The sequence below is a fragment of the Manis javanica genome, chromosome 2 (genome assembly GCF_040802235.1).
Source record: "Manis javanica isolate MJ-LG chromosome 2, MJ_LKY, whole genome shotgun sequence".
NCBI classification, from domain to species: Eukaryota; Metazoa; Chordata; class Mammalia; order Pholidota; family Manidae; genus Manis; species Manis javanica.
The window spans coordinates 20,667,684-20,688,075 of NC_133157.1; the positions used below are offsets into that span (position 1 = coordinate 20,667,684).

At 43.0% G+C, this 20,392-nt stretch overlaps 1 protein-coding gene and 1 long non-coding RNA gene across 14 annotated transcripts in view; one reads left to right on the forward strand and one right to left on the reverse strand.

Annotated features, from left to right (window-relative positions):
• Positions 1-20,392, forward strand: part of SUSD1 (sushi domain containing 1) — a 163,717-nt gene that overhangs the window by 77,910 nt on the left and 65,415 nt on the right. For all 12 annotated transcript variants that reach the window (XR_012126747.1, XR_012126776.1, XR_012126748.1 and 9 more), the window contains 4 exons: positions 2,137-2,228; positions 3,151-3,337; positions 12,969-13,065; positions 16,362-16,617. Coding sequence is in view for 9 of the 12 variants with exons in the window: in XM_073226163.1 (XP_073082264.1) it covers positions 2,137-2,228; positions 3,151-3,337; positions 12,969-13,065; positions 16,362-16,617 (632 nt within the window). In the remaining 3 variants the exon portion in view is untranslated. The remainder of the gene's footprint in view (positions 1-2,136; positions 2,229-3,150; positions 3,338-12,968; positions 13,066-16,361; positions 16,618-20,392) is intronic.
• Positions 2,153-5,372, reverse strand: LOC118974147 (uncharacterized). 2 transcript variants are annotated; one of them, XR_012126777.1, is made up of 3 exons: positions 5,103-5,269; positions 4,296-4,531; positions 2,153-3,441 (listed from the first exon to the last, which is right to left on the reverse strand). It is a non-coding gene; the product is annotated as an uncharacterized lncRNA (long non-coding RNA). The 2 variants fall into 2 exon arrangements; XR_005063760.2 differs by having other exon boundaries at positions 4,296-5,372.

Below are 20,392 nucleotides of genomic sequence, written 5' to 3' on the forward strand. Positions count from 1 at the left end.
TCAGTTTTGCTGGGTCAAAAGTAAGGTGTCAGCAAGCCTGTATTCCTTCTGGGGCTCAAGAGGAGAATCCATTTCTTTGGCTTCTCCAGTTTTTAGGTCTGCCTACATTCCTTGGTTCATGGCCCTGTCTTCCACCTGTAAAGCTCATCAATTGAATCCCTGCTTTCCTCCTTTAATTTCTCTCTAACCTTGATCTTGTCTCCCTCTTCTGTGGACCCCTGTCACTACTTTGAGCCTATCTGAATAATGCAGGATAATCTATCTTAATCACATTTACGAAGTCCATCTGCCATGTAAGGTAACATGTTCACAGATTCCAGGAACAAGGGTGTGGACATCTTTGGGGGGCTGTTATTCAGCCTACCATATACTTGTTCTTGCAGATACACAGAAAGCTATTAGCTTTTCTATGTTCTTGTATTTGGGTGCACTTTGCCAAACTCTATTATTTGTATTCATTTTTCTATTGTTTTCAAACAACTTCATATTTGTTTTTCAGTTTATTTTCTTAGATTTACTGGTGGTTGCGTCATTTGTTCCCTTTCTTCCTGGTATTTATAGCTCTTTTTTTTTCTCGTCTCTTTCTGCATTGTCCAGAATCTCCTGACTAATGCTAAATAATAGCTATGAGACTATGCATCCTTGTATTGTTCTTAATTTTACTAGAAATTGCCTCATTGTTTTACCACTCAGTATGGTAGTTTTTAATGAATTCTCTTTTAAATTAAGGGTTTCTATCAAATTAAATCTAAGCTTACTAAGATTTTTAGCCAAGAATGTATATTAAATATATTAACCATTATGATTATAAATGTAACTGTATGGTCTTTCTCTTTTAATCTATAATAATAGCTTTTCCAATAATGATCATTTCTATATTCCTGGAATATCTCTCTCTTGGTCATAGTGTATTATTCTTTGAATGTACTGCTGACTTCTATTTGCTTTTACTTATTTTGGATTTTGGATTTATATTAATACTTGAGTTTGGCATAGTGTGTTTAGTGATTGGATGTATCATCCTTGTGTAGTTTGGGTATTGTGGATCATCCAGTCACGTTGAATGAATTGGGAAGCTTTCCACCTTTTTTGTGTGGTCTGGAGCTGTTTAAGTAGTGTTAGAGTTATTTGGTTTTTGAAAGTTTCATAAACCTGAGGTTCCTTGGCCCCCTACTACTTATCTCTGAAACCATCTCCTGCACCTGGCAGTGAGGTTGTTATCCTGGATTAACTATACATTCTTACTTGCTCTGTCTTACAACATTTGAAGTATAACTTGTGACCTGTGGAACAGGTTTTCCCTGGGCAAAGCTGCCCAGTCATAAAGAGGGGTCACATCTACCGACTTGGCTTCATTCCTGGCAGCCTGTCAGGCCAGGGCTTATGCAATAAAGCCTTGGCCCCTGTGAGACTTTCTTTTTTCCAGGTTCTTTGGGGAGTTGTCTTTATGACTTACTCATCATCACAGTAATCCTATGAAACTTCTTAGTAAGACTGTTATATTGTTTCCTGTTTAGGGACAGGGGTCATGGTTGAAAGAAGTAACTTTCATATCAGTTTTGAATAACTAGTCTTTATTTTAAAAAGCTTGAGGAATGTACCTCTGTATTACACCATACCAGATCTAAACTGCCTTCTGGATTGAATACCGTGAACTTGAGCGGAGACTAACAAATGCTTCTTTGGCCAGAAGAGATGAGGAAGCCCAGACCAAGAGGGACCCGTGAGAGGCTCGTCTGCTGGAGAGAGACTTTTTCGGTTTCTCAAGGAGCAGTTCTCAGTTCTCTGTGAAAGTGTTACTCTCAACTCAGAATTTCAAATGGATGCTTATTTGTACAAATGAGGTTGTCTATGGTGAGGACAAGGAGTTGCAGTTTTTGCTTAGTAAACCAAGGAAGTTTACAGTGCTAGACAGACATAATTTTTAGGAGGGTCCTCTTTTGATCTTAAATCTTTCATCAGGACTGAGTTCACATAAATAGAAAAGTGGCATTTCTTGGGCTGCAACCACTCATCTCTAAATTACAGTACTGCTGAAATCTTCCTATGTAAAAGCTTGACCTTGGAAAATGGTTCAATTGAAAGCAAGTATTTTTGTATGGAATATGTTGATTTCTCATTCTTTTCCCCCTACAGTAAAACAGACCATTGGTAACATTTCAATATTTAATGAAACCTGCTTGAGATGGAGAAGCATGAAGACAGCTGACACAGAGGAGATGTATTTAGTAAGTTACTGCAAGTTACTCTACATGTGTTTTGTGTGAGAGGTTTAAAAAAATACCAACAAACCTAAAAATCTGCTTATATAGCTGCTGTTATCAAAGGAAGATTTATAGTGACAATTGCATGAGAAGCAAGAGCATGGGAAGTCATGATGCATTTTTGAAGACAGACCTTGGGAACTGATGTGAAAGCCACGGAGGTTTCTTTGTGCACACAACCCGATGCAGAGGCGATGTTCAGGCAGGATCCGTGGAAGGAATCCAAGGGCTTTTGCATGTGTGGGTCTCTCCACACCAGTGTCTCTGACCAGGGTCTGAATGTGTTGCCTAGAGAGTCAAAGGAACTCTGGAAGCTAGTGTGGTTGTAAGAAAGGTAAAGACCATGAGCTAAGTTGCTACTAAATTAAGTGGAAAGAAGAGTGTTGTCTATTGGCCCAAGGGCTGGGATGATCCAGGAAAGTGCAGGTAATGTCAGAAGGGGGCAGGCAGAAGAGAAAAACCCTCCTCAGGTTTTACCAGACCAACTAGGAGTATCCTAATTCAGTCGTCCTGCTTTGGAGAAGCCTGAGTTCAGATTCTTAATTTTCTTTCTAGGCCCATGTCCTTTGGCCTGGGCCCCGCAGTCTTGCCAGCAGACATTCCCGTTGGGCACATGCACTGTATGTGCGAAAACAAAGGGAGGCTTGTCATTATCAGGGCTGTGGCCTTTTGTGCATTTTGACTTTAAAACATATTTATTATACTGATACTCTTATAACTACACTATTTATGGTATCTCAACTGTAATATTTGCTTACTGTTGTATTTCACTTTTTGAAGGAACTTTAGAGTTAAGGGCAAGAGAGCTCATGAGAAGGGGTCAGTATCCAGGTGTTGAGAGCCTTTCAAGCCAGCGATTCATCTTGTGAACTTTTCTATGTTTCAGTTCCACGTTCAGGGCCAGCGATGGTATCAGAAGGAATTTGTCCAGGAAATGACCTTTAATATCACTACCAGCAGCCGGGCTCCAGAGATGTGCTTGGACCTGCGCGCAGGGACCAACTACAGTGTCGGCATCCAGGCTTTGTCCTCTGGACTTCCTGCAGTCATCTCCCTGACAACCCAGATAACAGGTGAATCTTGAGTAACAGCATTTTAGTGAATAAAGTCACCACAGAGCTATAGACAGGCCCCGATACAGAGGAACACTGTTGCCTTCTATCATTATGTGATGAACCTTAAGAGAGAGAGAGGGAGAAGGACATGGAATCGGAGAGAGATACTAGGCCACTGGGAGTGTCGTGTTTTATTTCTTAAAAAGCTATAGTACAAAATATGAACAACTAATTAGGATAACGTGTGGATGAGTGTTGGTTAAATTCTTTCTGGATATTTGAAATATGTAAAATACATCATACTTAACAAGAATTTTTCCTACCACTGTTTCTTGCTCAATAACATCTTTAATTGTCATTCTGTTGCAAGTGCCTGAAGAGTAGGCTCCTTTCAGGGAAAAGTGATCGCTAGTCCCCTGGCACAGTCACTTTCTATTCCTTTTCTTGTATCTCCTCAAATCTGTGGTACCCCTGCCCCTCGAGTCTGAGCTAACACCCCGAGCATTAGCTTCCTGTTTCTCATCTCACTGAGCACTCAGCAGTAATCAGGGGAGGACTTGCCGCTCGCAGATCTTCCGTTGCGACCTGCATGCAGAACCGTCTACTCGGTCTTCTTTCTTGTCCCCACTCCCCAGGTGACTCAGCTGGTCCCCTGGATCCCATCCCTCCTCATAATCATCACTTATCTCCAACATAGAATCAGCCTCATATTTACAAAAGCGTGTTGTAATATCTCCTCTTTTGGTGAAATCAAAGAAAAAATACTCATCTTTTGACCCCATATTCCCACCAGCTACTTTTTTCAGTCATCCCTTGAAAGTGAAGCTCCTTGAAAGAAGTATCTGTTGTGTAGAGATGCCTTACCTCCCATCCTCTCTTTATCTGGTTCCAATCTGGAGGCATTTGTCCTCACTGCTTTACTAAAAGTGTCCCCATCTTGAAAAAAATCCACTGGCCTGGCCAATTTTGTTCTTACCTGATTTTCTCTGCAGCACTGGATATTTGCTCCATCTTGAAACACCGTTCCTGTCGGCTTTGGGTTCCTCCTGCCTGGCTGGCCGCTCCTTCTCAGTCTTCTGCACCATCTGCACCTGCTTTCATTAGCACCCTAATCCCTGGCCCCCAGGCATTCTCCACTTCCTTCTTCTTCTATGTCTTCCCTTTCTGCCTTGGTGATCTCTCCCAGGCATGGCTACAAGTATTACCTGTATACTGAGGATTGCCAAATATATATCCTGGCCCCAGTCTCTCCTCTGAGCTCCAGGCTCACATATTCACCCATCTCCTGAATATAAACTATTGAACATCCAGTAGGCAAACCCAACAGGGCTTTGGCTCTCTCTTCCTCAAATCCATTTCCCACCCAGGCATCTCTGGCTCAGTTATTGGCATTCCTGTCCACCGCCAGCTCTAGCCAAAACGAAGTCGTAATTGATTCTACTCCTCACTGCCAGTTTCTGTCATCAACACGCCTGGTTGGCTTGTTTCCAAAAAATATTCTGAATCCAACCCCTTCTCCCCACTTTCACCTTCACCACCAGCAGCCTGATCCGAGCCAGCCACCTGTTGCCTGGACCCTTGCAGTAACTTTCTAATGGGTCTCCCTGCTTTCACAGTTGGCTATCCTCACCCTGCCCACCATGCCAAGTCTTAATCGTCACCATAACTTGAAAAAGGTCACTTAGGAGTCAGAGTGATCTTTTAAAAATGCATATGATTATGCCCAGCTCAAAACTGTCCATCGCGTTTGCATTAGTGCTAGAACGGAATCCCAGTTCCTTACTGCGGAGTGTGTAGTCTGGCCCCTGCCTGCCCTCAGTTCATCTCCCTCTGCTATCCTCTCTCTCTGAACGTCAGCTGCTTCCCTCCCCTCCTTACTATTCTTTAAATAGGTCGTACTTGTTTTTGTGTCCAAGCCTTTCCATGTGCTGTTTATTCTTCCTGGAACACTCCCTCCACATGGCTTCTTTATAATCATTCAGGTCTCTGCTCACATGCCATCACCTTAGAGAGGCTCTCCTTGCCCATCCTTCCAAAGATAACTTCCCCATCTCTACCCCATTACTCTCTATCCACTTACCCTGCTTGAATCTCCTTCTAGAGCCTGTTTTCAAAACTTGTATTTTAAAACTTTCTTTCTGCTGTGCTGAAATAGGAGCTCCTTGAAGGCAGAGATCTTTGTCTGAACCCCCGACATATAAGAACAGTGCTAGCACATAACACATGAGATATTTATATAACGAGCGAATATGAGGGCTGATCCTGAAATGGCCACTGGGTGGTACTGGTATAGAGGAGATGCCTGGTTAGTTAAGAAAGGCTTTGGACCAAAAAGAATTCACCAAGTTTTGGGTTGGAAAGAGAAGTAATGTTCAATTTGGACGTTCCTCTCCGTGGCGACTTATTAAAATGAATAGCTATATCAGTCTCCTATTCTTTGGTCGTTGTTATCTTAGACGGTTTGGATCGCCGATTCAAATAAACTCATATTTTTTGAGCCGGGGAGAGGGAGTTTCAACTTGGGGAGACACTTCTACCTTGTTTTGTCAAGTGCCCTGTGTCTGGGCTCATGTCCACCAGGGGACACTGTTGAGCTGTTTAAGTTCATTGAGACCCTTAAGCTGTTCAAGTTCTTGATTGCAGATTTTCCAACTCTACTTTAAAGAACGTGCAATTTTAGAAAAGTGTGAAAATTCACTTTGTTAAGATCTTATGAAAGGGTTAAAAAAAAAAGCCCAAACCCTCTCTTTTATAAAAGGGAAAAATGAGAATCTTACATGTTGCTGTGAGGAGAAATGCCTGGTTGCCTAAAATGTGGCTTTCTGTAAATCGTGAACTTTTGAATTTTACCAGAAATGCAAGGCAAGGGATTTGGGCCTGGAAAATGCGGCAGCTGATTTCCGAGAAGGAAAGTGAGTGGAATTTCCCCTCTGGGTGTCTTACATTGAACTAAGTCTTATGTACGGATGGGAACAGGGTGAAAACAAGTGCTTTAAATATGTTGCTGACCTCAGAGGAGGGTGAACGTTCCAGGACTGTTGAGGGACAGAGGCAGGTATGGCAGTGGAGGCGGAGGAGGGTGCTGGTGCTGGTGAGAGGCGTGGGGACGCCGACACACTGTCTCAGTGTTTTGGATGCCTGGCTGACAGGCTCCCTCAGGTAGAGCCCATTGATCTGAGTTCTTCAAAAAAGCACCACATTTTATACTCCCTTTAGGACAGGGTGAAGAACAAACTTTCATCCTTGATGTCAACCCAGAGAGTCTGAAGAGCTTTCACATACTGGTTATGCTATTTTCTAGCCAAGTCAAAAAACTTGCAGGCAAAATTGTCTTTTTACAGGGAGAAAGGGAGAACCAGAGAGGGAAACTTGGGGGTTGGGGGAGAGAGAAAGAGAAAGCAAGTGCATGCGTAAATGTAAAGATAAACCACCGTATTACAACATGGTGATCATTGGGGTTCAGTGTTTGTTCTGGAGCCGAGAATGCTGGAGGAGAACGGGGAAGAAAGCTGTAAAGGGAGTATTTCCTTCCCAAGTCTACTTCAGTACCAAGGCTGACGTTATATGGGAAATTTCCCATCTCTACTTTGTTATTCATAGTAGGAAAAAGAAAAATGTACTTTTTCAGAGGTTCAGGAAAACAGCGGAAAAACAAGTTGTGTCCCGGCAGCATTATCAGACTGCTCCTTGAACAGGGAAGTCCAGTCAGGAGGGCCCTGGTTCCCCCTGCAGAGCAGCCACCAAGCCTTTGCCTCTGACATCTCCCCTCCTCTGTAAGGCATCCTCCGGAAGGTGTGGGGAGGACCAGGTCTCCTGAGTTCTTCTGCTGCAGGCTTCTCCTGCGTGGTAGCTACCCACAAAGAGCCATAGACGGTGCCCTGCTGTGTCCCCAGAGAGAACCCTCTCTCCTCAGGCTGGTTCCAGGGTGCCGCACTTACTCCTATTGGTCCCCTGACTCCCGGGAGACGGGGACAGAGCTGCACCAGACGTCAGGACAGTGACTGACCTTTGTCCCAGCTGTTGCCCTCTCTGTCCAGATTCTCTCAAAGCCTTTCATGGTTCTCTAACATCTGGAGACCTGTGTTAGGTCAGGCCAGGGAGCTGGCATGTAGGCCCTGCCACACCTCCACAGGCCACCTAGTCCTCTCATACCCAGAAATCTCCTGACTACTTTCTAGTTCCAGATCAAACCCCCAACCGCGAAGTAAATGGCTGTGTGGGCTCCTAGCTCCTCTCACTGAAAGCATCTGTATCCCAGCTTAGGCCCCCCTGGGACAAGATGATACACCCCAGAGGACAATGGGCTAGGTGGGTTATTTTCTTATATTCGTGATGCAGGAGTTTCTTTATATCAGATGCCTAAATATTGGGGATTCTGTGTGCAGTTGAAGTGGGGGAGAGGCATACTGAGACTAACAATTTAATTCAGCAAATACTTATTGATTGGTGATGTACTGTAAGACCGGTGTTAACTGCTGACAGGGATATAAAGATGAGAAGATGAATTTCCTTCTCCCTGGGAGGCCGAGTCTTTTAACTTTATTGATAGGGAGACTGTGATATCTGATGACTTGCAGCAGGAGCTACCATTTTTCCACTGTCACCAATTTCAGTTTATCAGGCCTACAGTGGGTGGCATGAACTCTGGGCAGGTCCTGAAGATTAGAAAGGAACCGCCATGGTGCCTTAATGTGTATTTATGTGTGCAAATTCCTTGCATTTGCTTGAGGTTTATAGTGTAAGTTGGGGACCTTTGCTTGGTTTTGGTGCAGATAAATTTTCGTATAAATTTTTGTTCATTTTAGTGGATTTCAGAGGAATTTTAACACCTTTGCACTTATACTACTTCTTGATTTAATAGTTTGCCTACATTAATAATCCTAATATTTTGTTCTACGTATTACAAATCCCTCCCCCAGGTTATTTACTCTTTAATTTTCTTTTTGGTATTCTTTTTGACTTTTAAATTTTCATGTAATCAAATCTATTGATTCTTTTATAGTTTCTGCCTCTGGTCATGCCAAGAAAAGCCTTCCCCACCTGAAATCAGATCACTCCTTATTCTCTACTATTTTCTAAAGCTTCTTTGTAGTTTCCTTTTCACACTGAAACTTAGAGCCATTTGGAATTTGTTTTGATGCGTGATATAAAGCTAAATTTACATAGTAACTTTTTTTCCTCAAATGATAAGCCAGTTCCCAGTCACCTTTGGGAAGACTGTCCAGGTCACACTCTATATTTCCATTTATTTATTTGGATCTCTTCTTAGACTGTCTAGTTCTTCCATTGCTTTGCCTGTCCTCTGTGTGTACCTTACTATTTCAATTATTGTAATTTCATAATATATTTAATATTTTGCAGATCAAGTTCTCCATTGCTTCTCTCTTACTCTTCAAAGTTCTCTCACATGGCAGCTCCCATATATTCTTTTGTTGTTTGCTTCTAGCAGAGGATTGATATTGTCAACACCTAGGAATGTTGATGAGACTCTCCCTTTTGGGTCTCTCCTCTCTCAAGTACCCAGGTTGGAAACACTGCATTCTCCGGCCCAGACACAGCCCATGTCTTGCCTTGGGTCTAATTTGGTTTAAATCAGTAAATGAGGCTGATGGAAAGGAGAGAAGATCGGCCAAGGACAGCAGTTTGGGGGACAGGTAACAGCACCCTGGAAAATATGGCTAAAAGTTAAGGTTATTTAACTTCAGAATGTGGCTAAAAACCAGTCTGATCAAGTTCAGGTTTTTAGATGAGAGAGAAAAAGTAGACTGCCTAAAATATGGGGTAGGGAAGGCCTTAGGCAAGCAGAGCAGAAAACAGTGCAGAAGACAACATGCTGATGGAACCACTGCATGGCAGTGGCACATTCCAACCTGCAAGAGGGAAACCCGGTTGGGAAAGGGCCCTCTGCCCTTGGGCAGACCTGCCTGCTCCGAGCTGAGTGAGCTCTGTGTGCCTCTGTCACTGAGGATGGTGGGAAATGTGATTTTCAAAGGTTAGTCAAGAGATGGGAGGAATTAGAATTAATAATCTCAGAGAAGAGCAAATAGAGGAATAATTGAAAGGGCCTAAGGAGGTTCCTCACGCCGAGAGTGAACAGTGAATCCCCTCTTGGCTGGAAACAGGAAATGTGTGATAAAAACCACTCTCCTGTGACATCAGGCATCACACGTGGAGGGGCATTTCCATGCTTGCATGAGGGGCTGAGTGCAGGAAGTCTCCATCCGGAGTGCACATTCCCCGGGGGGCCTGGTGGGACTTTCCAGACTATAGCCGTGCCCCGCTCAGGAACCTAGCATTGCCTGCCTCGGAGTGTTGCGTTTTGGAATCTCTGGACACCTCTAGGAAACAGCGCAGACCATCAGCGCCTTTGTGAGAGGCCTTGCCTGTGAGCTGGGGCTGTTCTAGGTGACCTCTTAGTGTCCCTGGAAATCCCACAGGTTTATGGAGAACATAATCTATGTGACCACATCTGGGTGACTTTGGAAGAAATTCTAGATTTAGCATGGGTTAATAAAAGCTGTCAGGGATGCTCACCCCTCCACCTGGTGCTAGATGCCTGGGTTCCTTGGTGGGCCTGCCAGGGCCCTCGTCTCTTTGCAGGTGCATTTGCACTGTCCCCCTGGGCAACTGCAGCCTCTCCTGCTGATGACTTGACTTCGTGTCACCACCACAGTTTGTTGCTCAGCTCTGGACCTTTATTTCTAACTGCCAGCTGGACAATTCACAAGTGCTTCAAACCTGACCTGTCTTGAAGTGAGTTGCTTCTGAACTTCTCCTCCTCCAGACCTTGATGAATAACATCACCACTGACTCCGTTGCCAAAACCGAAGCTCAGATCCCTTTCCCCTCCTTATCTTCCCCCACATTCTAGTCCATCTATCCCTGAGTGTCCCTTCTCCATGCTCAGCGCCATCACTAGCCGCCGATGTCAGGAACCTCCTACCTAGATTTTGGACAAACTGTACTTCTGCTCTTTTCCAATTCACCCTCCACCCAGCTGTCTAAATTGTATTTCTAAAATACATATCTACTATGAATCTTTAAATACTTCTCATTATTTCCAAGTCCTCAGATCAGACCTATATTCACACCTCTCATTTTATTGCCAGCCCCACCTGGTTCAGAAAGGACTGAGCCTTTCATCTGCACTGAACTCCTGTCTCTGCCCCCCTCTCCCCTCCTGCCCCTGCATATATCCGTTTCTCCATTCGATGGGCTCCACCCCCTGCCTTTGGTCTGCACACCTACAACACCCTGGGTATAACTTTATCATAGCTGTGAGCACTGCGTGTATACAAAACTGCCTCCCCTATGACACTGAGCTCCTGGAAAGCAGAAGCCACATCTTCCATGGCTGTCCCTCCCAGCCTCGCATGGTGCCTAGTGCACAGAGGTGGCTGATAAATGTGTGTTGGATGGCAATGTATGAATAACATATTCAATAAAATTGTTTTATTGCAGAATAATTGACATACAATATAGTATTAGTTTCAAGAGTGCAATGTAGTGGTTCGATATTTATATATATTATGAAATAGAAATTATATATAAATAGAAGTCCAGTTGCCGTCTGTCACCATATAAAGTTGTTACGATGTTACTGACTGTATTCCCTATGCCATACACTTCATCCCTGTGTCTTATGTATTTTGTAACTGGAAGGTGGTGCCTCTTAATCCCCTTCAACTATTTTGCCTGCCTCACTGCCCCCTGTCCCCTCTGGAAACCAATCACATATATGTGTATATATATATATATTCTTTTTTTATTTAAGTGTCATTGATATACAATCTTATGATGGTTTCACATAAATAACACAGTGGAAACCAATCATTTGACAGAACTTTAAAAACCAGGAAGGTCTAAGTTGGGTTGAGAATTTCTACCGCAGAGCTATTTCCCAATTGGGTAAAGAGTTTTGAATGGCTGTTTTGGCTATCTCATACTTAATTTCACGGTGGCAGGGTTTAGGGCCAGGACTGGGGGACACCCATATTTTGTTCTTTCTCCTCTCCTCCTCCCTCCTTCTATAAATCTCCTCCACCTGATAGTGTTGCTGAGAAAGGGAGATGAGGCACACACAGGACACACGCTGTGCGTTTGGTTCATGCCGAACACATCTAAGCTGTGTTACCCACAAGGCAGAATGGCAACTGGGATGTTTATAATGTGAACATTAACTACCAGTTAGGTATTCGAATGCTGGTGTTGGCCAGGAAGTGTATTCTCCTCCCAGTGGAAAATCTATTTGGGAAATCCGTTTTCTTGGGAGAGCAAAGTAAGGACAGAGGGCTCTAAATATAAAGGATCTAGAATGCTGATATTCTGGTCTTTCCCACCAAATAGGCACACCCCTCTGCCAAGTTAACTGTAATGCCCACCCTCTGTCAGTACTCGGGCATCCCTTCCTTTTTTTTTTTTTAATTTTGGTATCATTAATCTACAATTACATGAAGAACATTATGTTTACTAGGCTCCCCCCTTCACCAAGTCCCCCCCACGTGCCCCTTCACAGTCACTGTCCATGAGCATAGTAAGATGCTGTAAAATCACTACTTGTCTTCTCTGTGTTGCACAGCCCACCCTGTACTGCCCCCAGATTATACATGCTAATCGTAATGCCCCCTTTCTTTTTCCCCGCCCTTATCCCTCCCTTCCCACCCATCCTCCCCAGTCCCTTTCCCTTTGGTAACTGGTAGTCCATTCGTGAGTTCTGTGATTCTGCTGCTGTTTTGTTCCTTCCGTTTTTCTTTGTTCTTATACTCCACATATGAGTGAAATCATTTGGTACTTGTCTTTCTCTGCCTGGCTTATTTCACTGAGCATAATACCCTCTAGCTCCTTCCATGTTGTTGCAAATGGTAGGATTTGTTTTCTTCTTATGGCTGAATAATATTCCATTGTGTATATTTACCACATCTTCTTTATCCATTCATCTACTGATGGACACTTGGGTTGCTTCCATTTCTTGGCTATTGTAAATAGTGCTGCGATAAACATAGGGGTGCATCTATCTTTTTCAAACTGGGCTGCTGCATTCTTAGGGTAAATTCCTAGGAGTGGAATTCCTGGGTCAAATGGTATTTCTATTTTGAGCATTTTGAGGAACCTCCATACTGCTTCCCACAAAGGTTGAACTAATTTACATTCCCACCAACAGTGTAGGAGGGGGCATCCCTTCCTTTTTAAAAATGTCTTAATTGTGGAAAAATAGATAACATAAAATGTACCATTGTACCATTTTTCAGTACACAGTTTATTGGCATTAAGGACATTCACAGTGCTGTAAACCATCACCCCTATTTCTAAAACCTTTTCATCACTTCAAGCAGAAACTGTTGACCATTAAGCAGTGAACCCCTATTCTCTGCCCATCTGCTCCATCCTCAGCAGCCTCTAATCTGTTCTGCCTTCATGAATTTGCCTGCTCTAGATATTTCATGTAAGTGAGATCATACAATATTTGTCCTTTTCTGACTGGCTTATTTCACTTAGCCTGATGTTTTCAAGATTCATCCCTATTGTAGCACGTGTCAGAATACGTTCATCACTTCTTCCATTACAATTTGCCTTCTGATGGCCCCACGAGGACCACTGTGTCTGTGCTTCTTGTTCTGATCATACCCTTTTCCTTTCATCATGTTTTCAGAGCCTCCCCTCCCGGAAGTGGACTTCTTCACAGTGAATGGAGGGCCCCTACCACGCCTGAGACTGAGGAAAGCCACAGAGGAAAATGGACCTATCAGGTCAGCAGTGGCCCTGTTCCAGGGCTTCTCAGGAATCCCTGTGGGGTGTTTTGGAAACTTTAGTTTGACTGAGGAGATTTTTCTTTAGGTGGCTACACATGACTAGTGGGTGTGAAGCAGGCAGGGCCTCTCTTTTTGTTTCCTTGGGCACAGGCTGGGCCTTTAATTCAAACCAGCAACTTTCCAAACACAGAGGCTTACTTGTCAGGGACCAGAGATGGGCATTTGGGCAGTTTAGCTCAGGAAATGAAATCCACCCGTTTGGGCATGAGATGAGCATTGGCTGGGCGCCTGTGACATGTCAGGCATGATCCTCTGCACTCACATCTCCATCTCCATCTGTCAGTGATGGTGGGTCAGGAGCCTCATTTCATTTATTACAGACGGAATGTATTTCCCTTGATTTAATGATGATCTTGAGGTATGTGTAGTGCTGTCTGAAAGGATCATTTGGATAATTCTTTTAATTCATTCAGATACTAAGTTATGGGCAAGACACTGCATAGTTGATGTCAGCTTCTAGGATTCCAGATAGTATTAGGAATAATTCACATAAATAAAATGCTTAATTGAACACAGTGTAGTCCTTCATGGCTACACTGTCCATGAGCATAGTAAGATGCTGTAAAATCACTACTTGTCTTCTCTGTGATTCATGGACTACACTGTGTTCAATTAAGCATTTTATTTATGTAGGTCATGGTTGGATTAGGAAAGCAGAATTATTCCCTTTTTTCAGAGAGTAAGATTAAGGTTTGCCTGGAGAGGTAAGCAAGTTGCTCACGGGAATAAATCAGGCTGGGAATAGCCTTGCTGTCCTTGTGTGACCTACTTGGCCTTATGTCTCTCCTGACCCGTCAGTCTCAAGACCCTCAGGACAGTCAAGGTGAAAAGAGATGATGAGATGTTGTAAAATTATTTTAAAAAGTCTGGAGATACTATCTGTGTGTCCCTTTATAATAACACTGAGGCTTTTCCTGTCTTTCCATTAGTTAAAGTTCAGTAAATGCTCAAAGGTCTTTCCAGGGATGAATATTGCCCAAATTGTTCTGTTTCTTCATTCCTGACAAGCTACTGGAAGGCACTGTAGTTCTGTTGCTATAAGGAGAACAGATATCACTGCCTGAAAGAATTTGCAGGAGCAAATGTGATATTTAGGCCAAATAATTATACAAGGCAAATAGAAAAGCCAAATAAATGACTGTACCCTCGTGGCTATATGCCTCCCAAACAGGAAGTAGAGAGCTGTGAGTCATTCAAGGGAGGGCAGTGGTGGGAAAGAGGTGAGAAGTCCTTCCAGAATAGTCATGCTCCAAACAGCCACAACTGCTTCCCTGACATCATCAGGGCTAATTGCCAGCAGGCAAGTGGAGTGGTTTTTCCTTAGCCTGGCCACCTGGCTTGAGCTGGGGGTAGCAGCCTTGCCAGTGAGTGGTAGAGGGGGGGGCCTGAGCCAGCTTTGTGCATTGTTGGGGGGTCGTGGTGTGGGGCACATGGTGGAGCGGGGCTCTGGGACTGAGGCTCCCTTCTGTAGCCTGGTGATCTTGGCAGATGATGCAGCCTGTTCCTGGGCTTTCCTAATGCCACTGTCTTCCGCATTTACCAGGTTATAGGAATCACCTGGGGTGCTTTTTCAGCATTACAGATCTATTGGAGTTCAGAAGGTCTGGGATGGAGGCTGGGAATGTGTAAAATTATCAAGCAACTTGGGTGATTATGATGATGCTAACTGGGGAGACCGCTTTACACCCCACGAATGGTGCCTCTGGTGGGCAATGTACAGAACCAGGTGAGCCTTGAGTGTGCATCTGAGCACCACCACTGACATGGAAAGATGAGAGGGACTTGAAGATGTGCTTATGGGCAGCACGGAGCTGCTGAAACATCACCTTTCTCACCTGTGGCCATGATTGATGGGGATGCCTTCAAGTCCCCAGGGAAGTTTGCCGTTACACGGGCTGAGGCAGTCGATGCTTGGCAAATGTTCGGTGTGTGATGGTGGTGGTAACTCATTGCCTCGCAGTAAGTTATGTACCTTTTGTAGAAGGCTCTTTGCTGAAAGTGAACCCAGAGTTTGTGGAAATCAGGGCCCTGAAGACACCTAGGATATTTGGGATGGAGGCTTTCCAAATCCAACACCTACCATGGTTCGAGGCTCCCTTTTCTTAACCCAGTGACTCAGGAAGCAGGAGATAGGGCATTAGGAATGTGGGGCAGAAAGGGTATATTTACTGGTTAAAAAAAAAAAAAATTATGTGGCCTAATGAGTTTTGGAAATTACCCTAGTCATATTTGGTGTTCATGCATGTTTTTCCTCTTCAATGAAATACTGAAATTTCAACTCAAGAAACAATAGTGGGGAGTCAAGCATAGCCAAAGAACTGTGTAAGGATTTGCAAGGATACAAGGGTCAGTCGTTCAGATCCCTGCTGTCAAGCCTGATAGGGAAGGCTGATGCCAGACACTTACTAGAGGCAGGAGGTCAGTACTGGGTAGATGGGAATCAAAAAGAAGGTGTGATTCATTTTCAGGGCATTTTCTTCTTACACCTTCTTTCACTGGCAGCCTTTCTATTTGGTGGGATCAATAATAATAAAACACATGACAAATGACACCTGATTGCTAGTGTGTTTCTATGTCCACATTTAGGGAACAGTTTCATAATGTACATAGGATGTTTCACCTTCCTGGCTGTTTCATGATAGTGTTAGACTAGACTAACTCATGGTGACCTTGCACTCTGCTTCTCATTTTTTTTTTTTCGCATCAACTTTGGTATCAGTCTGTGAGCTGCAGGGCATTTAAATCACATGAGTTTTGTTTTAGGTTACCATGTGACTGGAGCCTTTTTGCAGACTTTGTGCATTAACTCTGGTGGGAGGTCGGCCTCCATGTGACTGCCAAACCCTTTCTATAGCCAGGCTTTGTTTGCTCACATGAAAATCACCCATTAGATCAACTTTATGACATGTGTGCTCCAGGCAGCAATTCATGTGACAACTTCTCCCAGCTAAAGAGGATTTACTTGGCATCTGTCTGCAGCTGGAACTTGAAATGATCCCTTACCCAGGGTCATCTGGCATTAACACTGTCGGTTCACTCTGGAATCCCATGAGTGTCGGAGCTGTTAGACTGTAAATCACACAAGGGCAAGGACTTTTCTTGTGCGGTGTTGTATTTCCAGTGCCTAGAAAAATGTTTATCTTACAGCAGGTGCCCAATAAATATGAATAAATGAATGAATGAATCCCTCAAGCAAGGGTCTGATAGACATTTTCTTTTTTTTTTCCTTCCAGTTCTTATCAGGTGTTAGTACTTCCCCTGGCTCTCCAAAGCACATTTGCTTGTGACTCTGAAGGGGCCACCTCATTCTTCAGCAACACTTCTGATGCTGATGGATACGTGACTGCAGAACTACTGGTCAGAGATGTTCCAGATGATATGGAGATATCTATCGGAGACAGGCTGTACTATGGGAGATATTATAATGCACCCTTGAAAACAGGGAATGATTACTGCATTATCTTACGAGTGACAAGTGAATGGAATCAGGTATATTTTTTAAAAACTCTTGTGAATAGTGTGTTTTCTTCTTCCCATGAAATTTAAATGTCTGGACTTTTGTTTTTCCAGTGTTGGAAATGGATACTACATGTAATAACCATATGAATATGTTGAATCCTTTGCCTTTATGAAGTACGGGCAGGTGAATCCTTGATGGAGGCTGATATTCTGAACTTCCTGGAGGACGTGTTGGGATCTGTGTTTAGAGTGACCTAGTTTTGGTTCTTCCTCTTAAGCTTCACATACACCCTCATCCTATTGCGCTGCTGAAGCCTGAGTTGGAGAGGAACATCTAGATCCCTGTGCTCCTGCCAGGCTGCTGCCTCCCTTCATTCTCCCGGGAGCAAGAGGGAGGGGCAGATGAGGCCCAGCCCTGCTCTATTTTCTGCTTCCATGACTTCCTTGGCTATTGCATAGGCCATATTCCTCTTCTTGTCTTTAGAAAAGTTATGTTCTTCCAGCGGTGGTTCTTTCAAGAGACATGGAACTATATATTCATTACATAGTGAATACATATAACGAGCTGGACAAGCAGAACAGCAAGAGCTGGGTCAATCAGTCAGGGGTGGACAACTGTCTGGAAGAAACTTTGTGATAGTTGGCCAGGAGAAACCCAAAGTTTATTGTAAATTCATAGATGTCGACAATGGAAACTAGAAAAATATTAATAGAAACATCTCTTGACTAATGAATTTGGGCCATCTTGAGTGTAAGATGTAAAACTGAGATACTCTTAAATTCTGTAGAGGGCATGAGTCTCATGTGCCATTCTCATGCTTGATATCAAACAAACATTTACTTTTAGAATATGTCCAAGTAGCATAGAGTTCTTATAGTGTTTTGTGACAATAACACAGGAATTAAGAATTGGAAGGCTAAGGCCCAGGACATATTGCCCTGAACTTATTCAAAAGGTATTTATGACCTAACAGTGCCTTCTTGCTAGAAAATTACCTGGAGCTCCTGACTTGGTGTTTCTAGCCATAGACATAGCACTGGCAGTGCAATACGCATATAGTTTAGAGATCGCTGAGAGAGCTGCTGTCCCAGATTGAGACTTTGGTCTGGGAGGGTGTACTGTAACGTTTGGGCTGCCATAATGAAGACTTGGGGGCTTAAACAACAGAAATTCACTTCTCACAGGTCTGGAGACAGGGATGTCCAAGATCAAGGTGCCAGCTGATTTGGTTCCCCAGCGAGGCCCCTTCCCGGCTTGCAGACAGCTGCTGCCCTCACATGGTGCAGAGTGAGTGGGCTCAGATCAAGCTTGCTCATCCTCTATGGACACCAATCCCACCCCCATTACCTCCTCTCAATCTAATTACCTCCCAAAGGTCTTACCTCTTATCACAAAGTTCAACATAGGGACTTTGCAGAATAATAGAGGGAATGAAGTGGGAGGTTAGGATATGAATTCCAGCTTATGGGAAACTTTCCTGTGATGTCATTGATACTCCTTTGTTATGCAGCTTAGCAGAACATGAGCTTATTCTTTGGGATCTAAAGGAGATGCAGGGGCTTTGAATGAATTTATATCTGGACTTGTGGATTTGAGTTGCAGTTACTTCCCCTATGGGCTCCAAATACATTAGTGTTACAGTCCTATTAAAATCAGTAGTGAATTCAATTTAGTCATTTTTAGTATATTCACAAGGTTGTATAGCCATAAGCACCATCTAATTCCAGAACATTTAGTAGTGATTTATTTTTTCAATATTTATTTTTATTTATGGTAAAATACACATAAGATTTCCCTTCTTAACAACTTTTGAGCGTTACATTTTAGTAGTGTTAAGTACATTTACATTGGTGTGCAGCTAATCTCTAGAACTCTTTCCATCTTGCAAAACTGAAATTCTCTACCCATTAAAGAATAACTCCCATTCCTCCTCCCTGCCCCACTAAATGCTGGCACTACCCTTCTGCTTTCTGTCTCTATGAACTTGACTGTGATGGGTACCTCCTATGGAAGTGGAATCACACAGTGTGTGTCTATTTGTGACTGGCTGCTCTCACTTAGCAGAATGTCCCCAAGGTCCATCCACGTTGTAGCATGTGTACATGGGTGTACAAACACCTCTTTAAGTCCCTGCTTTCAATTCTTTTGGGTGTAAACTCAGAAGTAGAGTTGTTGGATCATATGCTAATTCTATTTTTAATTTTCTTTTGAAGAACTGCCATCCTATTTTCCACAGCTGCTGTACCATATTATAGTCTCACCAACAGTGCACAGGGTCCTGTTTTCTCCACACCCTCCCCCATGCCTACTATTTTCTGTTTTGATAATAGCCATCCTGATGGAGGTGAGGTGGAATCCCACCATAGTTTTGGTTTGCATTTCTCTAACAATTAGTCGCGTTGAGCATCTTTTCATGTGCTTTTGACAATTTGTCTGTCCTCTCTGGAGAAATGGGTATTCAAGTCCTTTGGCCATCTCAAATTGAATTGTTTATTTCTTTGTTGAGTTTTAGGCGTTCCCTATCTATTCTGGATATTAATCCCTTAGGAGAGGTGTGATGTGCAAATATTTTCTCCCATCCTGTGAGTTGCCCTTTTGCTCTGTTGATAGTATCCATTGATGTGCAAAAGTTCTCAAATTTGACAAAGTCCAATTTGTCTATTTTTTCTTTTGTTGCCTTGCCTTTGCTGTCATACCCAAGAAATTACTGCCAAATACTTCCAATTTCTGTAAGCTTTTTCTCTATGATTTCTTCCAAGAGTTTTAGGTTTAATCCATTTTTAGTTAATTTTTGTATGGTGTTAAGGGCCCCACTTCATTCTTGTGCATGTGGATATCCACTTTTCCTAGTACCATTTGTTGAAAAGATGGCCTTTCCCCATTGAATGGTCTTTGCACTCTTGTAAAAAATCACTTGACGTATAAACAAGAGTTTATTTCTGGACTCTATGCCATTGGTCTGTATGTCTGCCTTTATGCCAGTACCACACTGTTTTGATTACTGTAGCTTTGTAGTAAAATCAGAAATCAGAAAGTGTCAGTTTTCCAGTTCCCCAATTTAGTTTTTCCTTCTGTGTATCTGTCCCATTAAATAGCATCACCATGCTCCTAGTTGCTAAGACAGAAATCTAGGAATAATTCTTGTCTCCTCTCTTTTTCTCTTTGTCTAGTTCAATCATCATACTGTTTCAGTTCTATCACCTTAATGCTGTTTAAAAAAGGCCTTTCCTCTCCTTCTTTGTTAGCATTTTTAGCCTTTTACATCTTGTGTCTGAACATTAATTTTCTAACTCATCTTCCTGTCTCTTGTTCTGCCTCTCATCTTGTTCCATACTTCTGTGAGAATGAGTTTTATAAAATGCTAATCTGACCAAGGCCCTGCATTTTAATGAGCTCCTTTCTTCACGTGGCTCTGCCAATTTCTGTCCTTTAACACACTCAGTTCCCTAGTACTGACCTTGTTATTTGAGGTCCCTCTTCCTCTCCAATGTCTTGGAATATGTCCTTCACTAGTTATTCTTGCATATTATTTTCCATTAGATGCACCTGATGCTTTTAGCATCAGTGTAAAATTTAGCCACATTCAAAACCTTATGGCCATTTTAAGCTTTTATAGGATTTTTCAGTGTGAATATTTTTTTTCAATTTTTAATAAGACAAAACCCAGAATGTCCAGGGTTGTCACTGGACAAAAATCTTATATTGAAATTGAAGGGCTCTTTCGCTAACCCCTGCTATTTGGTTTCTTCTGAGGAATATTTTGCCATGGACAGTAATCCTAGCATTCCTAACAGACAGATATGA